Here is a 9,201-nt window from a genome sequence, read left to right as displayed (position 1 = left end):
CAAATCTTAATTCTAAACACAGATAATATTCGCATTTTGAATATTTAACCACTCCAATCCGGAAAACGTCTTATTATTTTTACTACTTTGCGTGGCCATGTTATTTACCTATTTAAACATTTTGCATTTTCATATGGACATATTGTTTCCTTTTCTTAATTATATTCCTTATTTTTTTTCTATATTTATGAGCTACGCATTGCAACTGGCAAAGTTACGCAATTCGTCCCATGTTTTTTCGTAACCCTTTGTGTGTATTTTCAAAATGTGTACTTCGTTACACTATTCACTTATAATATAGTTTTCGACGTCTCTACGAGTAAATGCAGTAAACATTCTAGGTAATAATTTAAATTCGTGATGCAGTCTTAGTATAATGTCTAAGCACCTATCGATTACCTAACTCTAGATTGCGGAAGCTGGCCCATATATACAATGCAGTTTACAATATTACATTACGCATATAGATATGTGGGTAATTAAGTGTTATAACTTAGCCTCCAAATATACCTCCTTAGTAAACGTTTCAAAAAGGAACGGTATTTTTTATGCACTGGTTTTGAACTGACACTTTTGGCCGAATGCGAAACTGTCAACTTAGGATTTCCATATTAAAAAAAAAAAACACTTATTTTTTTAATAGCGAACAATGACATCTCCTCAGTGTGGTTTAGTTTAAGTTCCTGACACTTAATTAATTTTAGCACGTATTTTATTATCAATACAGCGCAGTGTCGCTGAAATTAATTGCCACATAATGTACTATTGATGATTGAGCTTCTCAATCAGCAATGTCGAGTGACATTCAAAGGTTTGTTGAAAACTTTGTCTCCACTGGATAATGACTCAAATATTAACAGAATTGTAGAACTTTAGTAGTCATGAAAAATAATAATATATTTTTAACAGACTTTGCTTACGTTACGTTTACTTTGATATAGTGTCATTATTGCGGAATGACAGAGGTTGTAATGGAGACCCTTAATTAATCTAGAAATACAGATAATACAGAATTTGATTTGCTATTAATGTATTTTATTTCGATTCATGTGCATTATTCAATCGATTTAGTTTTAGTTTTCTTTTCTATTCGAAGCCTCGAAACTTTGTGGTTGACATTTAATGAATGTAGAGTCAAAGTTTATTTAAAGAGGCGACTGTATATTTGTCAATAAATAACAGTAAGTTATTGTATTGACGGTCGCGTAAATAATGTTATTGACAAGAAAATTATTGGTCGTTCCATCCACTGCTCTACAATAGATTTGTGAGTAAATGAAATTTGTATTTAACGCTAAGTACCTGTTCTCTGCTGTTATATAAATTTATGAGATAAAACTTGCAGAAAGACTAATAGCGTAAAGTACATACAAAATGCCTCTAGGTTAGCTACTGTTGTATATCTGTCTTTACACTCAGACTCAATAGATTCGTATCTCTACTTCTATATCTACAGGGGAGTACATGACGCGGTGATTACGGCAGTAGCTTATGGTATTCCGTGTTTTTCTTATTCTTCTCAATCACGTAGAAAGATTTGGGCTTTCCGTTCCCGGAGAAGTACTTCCTGAAGGAGGTCTTCTTAGCTGGTACGTAGTACGCTAATGCGTCGAGCGAGTTTGGATGGCTGACCTTCGGCCAAGTGGGCGTGCTCTCAACATCCACTATGTCATCGTCGAACCTCGCTTGAGGACGGTTCTTGGCGAACTTCTGGAGTACGGGTATGTTCCAGTGGTAGACCCGCGCGGGTTTCCCGTTGCTGGTCATCTGTAGAGGCAGGGTCCTGGCGGCGGCGGGCGCGGGCTCCGCGTGGCTGTAGTAGCTGGTGTTGGGGGGCAGTTTGATGACGTACATCCTTGAGTCGCCGGTCGCGTGGCGCCTGCCTTGCTCGGCCAGGCGCTTCCTGTGGTGCGCAGCGGGTATCCTCAGCTTCTTCAAGCCGAGTGAGCTGAGCAGCTCGTGAGTGGAGGGTTCAGCCTTGTCGACGGTGTTGTCTGCGCCGGCGCCGGCGGTCGGTGAGGGCGCCGCCAGGGACGCTGCCACCGTCACCAGTAACACAAATGACCTGGAACAAGAACAAGGAAAGCGTTATTTTAAATCCAAACTTATTGAACTTTGGATATTGGATGGCTTATATTGTGAAAGAGACATTTCTTGAAAGGGTTGGCGACTTAACAAAAGTTGGTTTAATCAACTTGAATTTTAATATACGCGAAATAGTTTACAGACTTTGCCAAACTCTTAAAATGCTTGAAGCGATGTATATCTTTAGATATCTTTAGAGCAGATAATTGTTGCAGAGCCTGTAAATTTAATTTCTGCAGACTCAATAATAACATTGAAAATGTAAAACAACACAGTAATTTAGATAATTTACTTTTTTGTGCCTAGTAATAAGATTCTTGACGGACAACGCGAAAAAATAATTATCATCGAAAAAAATATATATTTATTTATATAATAATATGATTTTGTACATACATATAACTTGCAGACTTTACATTACAGCAATCATCAATTAACAGCATGAAATGACCGGCACTTACAGCCGTTTTACACACAAAACCCTTAAATCGCTTTATGACTACACGGAACTTAGTTCAAATCTGCTTTGAGTAATATCTAGCGACCATATAAGTATAACCGTAATGTAACCATAAAACAAAAACAACCAACTGCGAAGGCAATAAAAACAAAACATAAATTCCTTAATAAGTGTTTTACGGCAAAATAGATTATTTTCCATTTATAAGGCTGTATACAAACATTCCATTGCTTCTTACGAGAAAAGCGTGCGCTGCCTTCAAATTGTTTGCCAACTTCAGAGAGTGAACCTCTCAAGTTAAATAAAAGCAAAGGTATTAAAGCTATGCAGCCTTGTCGTTGTCTGATATTTCAAAAGCAATTAGCATAGGTACGGCATTAAGGTATTGTGTACACTGAGAAAGCTTTTAAAGTGCACTCACGTGTAAAAAGATTTACACTTCTTAATGCTAATTCGATTCTCTCAATAAATGCGTCCGTTCAAAATATTTTTTTTACGTATCTAGTTTTTTTTAATATACTCTTTTGCCGCTATTAAAAAAAATATACAAAAAACAGGGAAGAAGTAACACCTTGCACTCTTAAAACACTATTCGTATTTTCAAAATTCCTAATTTTAGTATAATATCTTCATAACCTCAAACGAAGTTGCGTGCAACAGTTAGTGCAATATTTTTTGTTTTATTACTTTATTTTTATACAAGTATCACATAACTCTGCTGATACTTAAAAGCGAACGGTTCTTCAATGTGTTGTTTAGCTTAATGAATATTTGAATAGCTACAAAATAACGGTACCTACAGCTTGCATTTAAACACTAGGTATCTATTATATTATTTATGTGTTTTACATAGTAATAACATATTCAGCGCAATAACTGCTGGCAACAGTGTTGCGAAGGAATTTCTTAGCAAATATGTATTGTTTAAGAAGATAATTATTGATTCGTAAGAAGACTCGATTTGACGCACGCTATTGTTTATTGGTTGTAACGGTAAAGGCTAGTTCAGCTCCTGAATGTTGGCAGAGTACTGGGCGATATTACTAATAGGTATTACACTCTCAATGTGCAATGGAAGTTACTTTTGCGTATAGAGGTTATGTTTTTAAAAGAAAGTAAAGATTAATTCTGAAACTTCGAACTATGAACACGTGTCATAAGATTCCATGAAAAAGGATATTAATTTCTATAATACACATTAAATGAAATTTTATCATAGGTTATGTAATTCAACAAATCTTTATTCTATTAAAATTTATTTTCCTTCTATTCTGAAGATTTATTGAAACATTAAAGTCTTTGCCGTTGCACAGAAACGGTTCTGAAAATACCATTACGTACAATACGTATCACTTTTATTCTTTGTTAAGGTGATAGAAATATGTATTTATGATTTACTCCAAGCCCCATTTTGTGACCACCGACTTACTTGAATCACTTGAATGCTACTAACTGTCATGGCGGTCGCCATTAATCATACAAGACATTTTGTATTTTGTTATTTAATGCTTTGAAATTAAATTAGAATTAGCTGTATTAACTGAATCGTTCGTTTAATAACTTAAAGCGTATTACTAGCCTCTAGGATTTATAGAAACGTTCTTCTGGTTTGCTGGTTGGAATTTATTATAATAATCAATTTTGACTTAGTTTTAACATTTCAGCTGACAATGATTCAGAAAAATATAAATGAAAACATATCAGTGAAACGAAAAATAAATTAAACAGACGAGTTCAACATAAAATATTAGCGTCCTTATTGTCCTAGAATTATTTTTTCTTTTTCTCAGAAAAAGCCAGTCCTACTATCGACAAAGACGAAGTTTCCAACAATGGTAGTCTCGTAGAGCCCCGGCCCTAAAGCCATACATTGCCATACATTCGCGTCGTATTTGTCATAACTGAATAACTTAGCGAGTCGCATTCGGCTTGGATGAGTTTCCGAGAAGCGATTTCATTTATATGTCAAGTGTTTATTTAAGACTCGTACAGACACTTTTAGGGACTCAAAAATAATGTACGTGTTTTGATTACTAAAAGGCGTAAGATTATGTTATGGCGGCGTGTGATTTTGTTGAATAAGATTTTCTTATTATGTATCCATGCATTGAAAGTAATGTCTAAGCTCTTTCCTAGAGTAGTGATAGACCTACAACAGCCTAGCCATGATAGTTTTACGTTGGTAGAAAACGGTCCTATGTATCATGTTAAGCCACATGATTTATCGCAATGAAATGTCATTTCAACACATTTGAACGTTTTCCAGTATCAAAAAACTATCGTAGATATGTTACTTGGAGCCTTAGGGCATGTCTTTATACATTTGAACAATTTATAGTATTGTTATCATTTGTAAAAATGACATTTAATTGCAGAGAAGTACGAAGCTTTATTTCCAAGCACAACAACTTTTAGATTGAAACTTTAGCTCCATGAAGCCAGTATCTCTCAGACACAAGCCAACAACATTCGCGTTGTGTTCGTCATAACTGAATAACTTAGAGTCGGTGCATTAGCGAAATGTTTGTTCGAAGAATCGGACAATGTGTTGTTGGGACAGTCTATGTGGGTTTATGTTCATGTGTCTGACTGTCTGCACATTGTTTAGTTGCTATGCGGCTGTTGACATCCTCTTTCGAGACCTGGCATTGATAGCTCGTATTTAACGAGTATTTTATTACACTTGAAAGGTGAAAGACATCGGATTTTGATTTGTACTAGTATCAATCAAATAGAACGCTGTAAATTGTATTGCTTGTCTCGTTGAGATTTCTTCTGAGGGGCCTTTCTCTTTGTTTCTGATTCATATTATGGCAGGAAATTTTAGACTTCTATAGTTTCCTGTTTTCTGGAATAAAACGCAAAAATGAAAGTCCTAGGTCTGTAGAAATCGGATAGTTACAGTTACACGCATCATAAGTTAAATTTCGTTTTTAATAAACTGTAATGGTAAGATTCATAATAATTGAAATTAATTACTTATAAGACACAAGTTTAAACCCAAATATAGTATAAATCCAGAAGCTTCCAGACAAATGTTAAAATTAGAATGTTTATTACGTATAATGGTACTTCAGTTAAAGTAATATCAGTCTAAGGCATCCATCAAAGCCCATCATTCCATACACTAGTAGGACAGCCCACTGCTCCATTTGGCGCTGTTCCACTGGCTCTGCGCCCGCGCATCTGACCGTTGCGATGGAACACTTACAAACGTGATCTGAGTGTCGTTTGTCTAACTGTCCGATGTTTAACTGTTTATGTTTTAATTATTCGTAATTAAAAGTTCATAGATACGACAGTAATGGCCGCATTAATTATGCTAAGCGATGTTTTTGCATGTTTGATGGTCTCCACATTCTAATTAACAGCAGCATTTATGACGATAAATAGTGACTTTTTAACCTCCTAATGTATACGTTCTTAATGACTATTATCGCATTAATATGTATCGTAATCGTATTAATTATAATTATAGTCTAAAAAAAAACTATCGACTAACAATTTACAGGAGAGAAAAAGTTTCTCTAAAGTCCGCTTAAAATGAATTTAGTGCTACGATCTAAGTACCATGTAGAGATAATTGAATTGCGCTCGTTCGGTCTCGGTAACAGGGTATTTTATACGCGTAAAGTACTAAGCGCAGGAAATCGAGATGAGGCTAGTAAACTGAACTTTTTAGTTTAGCCTTCTTTTATATATTTGCGTTTAATTTTGTAAAGAACCATCCGCTGACACTACACTGCTTTGGGTGCGAAGTAATCGTCAGGTATAGGCAAAGCGCGGAGAAAAAATCACTATTCATGGAGATATAAAAACTTTTTTTTAAATTGTCCTTTCTCAGGTGAACTGTTTTATCAAAAGAGTTTTTATGTAGCATTTTCCTCTTTCTATCCTGACGGCAGGACTCATTCGTGCATCCAAAATCTCAAGAACTCTGTTCGAGAAGGTAAGTGAAAATTACCTTATTACGTATGTACCGTATCAAAGACCAAGTCATCATTACAAGCTCGTCAATAACACGTCAAGTCATATAATTCGCGCCTAACGTGACGCGTCAACAGTTTCCGAGCAGTCTCTAATCAATGCTTACTCGAAGCCTTAATATCGTGGTCTGGTTAGCAAATACATGTTCCTGAATATTATTGGGTTACATCGGTGCTTCGAAGTGCGAATATGTACCGTATTTTGGAAAGGCTATGCGACTTTCAACAGTTTTAATACATTATACTAATTCGAATCTTCGTCTAATATAAATCGTCAAGAGGACCTCAGAGACGAGAGCGGTTGTAGCAGTAATTGAACAGTATAGGCATGTAGCTCGCGTGTGCGAATTGTAAGACTGCTTGATCAAGCTGTTCAATTAAAAATCACTTTGTAATACTACATAAATGGGATATCTGAGTTCAAAACATATTAATTACCCATACCTACTAAATAATCTCAAGAAAATCAGGAAAATTATTAACATGTAAATTGCTTTACCTTAATTTTTATCCATTCACTTACTGAATGTAACATTAATATCATTTACAGCTGATTTTAATCAAGAATCTCTTGGACCAAGAATCCATTGAACTGTATTTTTGGCGAGATAACTTCAAAGGGCCTGCAGTGCCCGCAGGCAGTGATAGTGACGTGATATCTTAAGCTATTAAACACAGTTATGACTCGCGGCTAACATGTCTGTGTTTATGATTCGTATTCATCGTATTTACTAGGTACTTCACATACTTACTAAGGCTATTTAACACGACAGATTGAAATTTGAAATGGCGTTTGATGACTACAGTTTATGGCCGTGCTGTGCAGTCTTGATTGGAGGCTGTATTTAAGGGTTTAATCGGCGGAGTTTACAGTTATTTAAGAGTTAAGTAATAGTTTATTTAATGCTAACATATAATAGTACCTAATACATAGTTTAGAGGCAGACGAGAGCTTTGATATTGGTCCGAAAACTAAATAGAACCCTCGATTTAAAAATTAAATGCATGTACTTTAACATAATCTTTCTTCTCTTATATATAAAAATGAATTGCTGTTCGTTAGTCTCGATAAAACTCGAGAACGGCTGAACCGATCCGGCTCATTTTAGTCTTGAAATATTCGTAGCAGTCCAGGGAAGGTTTAAACGGTTTTTTAAAAAGGAAAAATTGCAAAAAAAAATCGACATCAACTGCTAGGCGATACGTAGTTCGCCGGGACAGCTAGTACCTATGTAATGAAAAAGTTGATAAGGTTCATAAAGCGATTTATTCAAAGGGAAAAATTAATAGGTACTTTGAATATTTCAAATGTCAAAATCACAGCAGCTGTCATGCTTGAACATTTTTGAGACAATTTTTTAGGAGCCATGCGTTTCGTTTGTTCTTTTTGCATATTTTTATTCTTAGTCGCCTTGTTAAAAATATTATTATTTTTTTTTAATTACAGTTACCTGTTTTGCAATGACTGTGCTCATTAATAAATAGTTCGTTGTTGCTCTAATTTATTGATGATCCATCGTCTATTTCAGATCTATAAACACCCATTAATTAGCATTTTATTCCAATTAGTGTCACTTTCGGACTCAAATTCCTAATCCATTTCTTATCTACACTAATCTTTAACATCTTTATTGCGATTCGTTGGCTCATAAACGTCAAGCAAGTAATGGCGGCGCGCATGCGTACAGCGTCGCTCGCGTGACAAATATAATTTCATGTGCAATTAACTGATCAGTGCTGAGCAGGCAGTAGATGGCGCCTCTTACGAGATTAATGGTGCTCATGGGAAGTCTCCTACATTAAACTAATACTAAATATAGTTTTCACATGACAGCTTCGTAATTTGTATCTAGTTTTATTGTAATGCATTACGAAATTGATTTTGTTCTCGAGATATGAAGAGGCTGTTAATATAAAATTATAATCGATCTCAAAACGAATTAAAGTGCATGCATAATGTTACCTTATCTCGTAGCGGATTATTTTTTCCTAATTATACAGATAAATGTGCAATCGCCTAGGAATAACGGAATGGTAATCCTCAAATATTTAGGTCCATATCATCGGCGTTTACGATCTAAACGTGCAGCATAAAGTCCCGTTCAGACGAGCATTCCCACCATAAGTCAGGTTGGTATCTGTGTTCCCGCGGCTGGCCGGGGGCTATCGGCAGCGCGTGTGGGCGGGCCCTAACACCGCTGACCGCTTGACCTCGACTCCCGGGTCAGGCAGGGGTCAACGCACCGCGATAGCCGCGTGCGCAAGCAATGCATTGTCGCCTGCACTTCGGTAAGCTTGACGGAATGCCATTATGGAATTTTCAGTTTTGAAATATGGTCCACGCCATTGTTCGCTCCACAATCGTGTCGCGCGGCGTCTTGTTAGCTCGTTCCGTAGCTTTATAAACGATTCCTATTGCTTGGTAATTGCACAAGTTACACTTGATTACGCATTCTAAAATAGAGCAAGTTCATCTTTCTACTTAAGATACGCAGATAACTTATCTTAAGTTATAGCTCGGTGAACTATAAAACATGTGGGCTATGTCGAGTGTAAATCCTACATTGCTGCTTATCTGCTAACTGATTTGCCTGTTAATCTAGCTTATCCTATCCTTGGCTTGTCTGATCTATTTAAACTAGTAAATTATGCAATAATGGTTTAAATTAG

General features: G+C 35.9%; 1 protein-coding gene across 1 annotated transcript in view; it reads right to left on the bottom strand.

Moving 5' to 3' along the window:
* Positions 1-85: 85 nt before the first annotated feature.
* Positions 86-9,201, bottom strand: part of LOC113494847 — a 47,833-nt gene continuing 38,717 nt past the window's right edge. Inside the window, exon 2 of the mRNA XM_026873349.1 lies at positions 86-2,065. Within this exon, the coding sequence (XP_026729150.1) occupies positions 1,477-2,065 (589 nt within the window). The 3' untranslated portion in view covers positions 86-1,476. The remainder of the gene's footprint in view (positions 2,066-9,201) is intronic.

Source organism: Trichoplusia ni, chromosome 6 (genome assembly GCF_003590095.1).
Source record: "Trichoplusia ni isolate ovarian cell line Hi5 chromosome 6, tn1, whole genome shotgun sequence".
NCBI lineage: Eukaryota > Metazoa > Arthropoda > Insecta > Lepidoptera > Noctuidae > Trichoplusia > Trichoplusia ni.
This window is presented reverse-complemented; position numbering and strand designations above follow the sequence as displayed.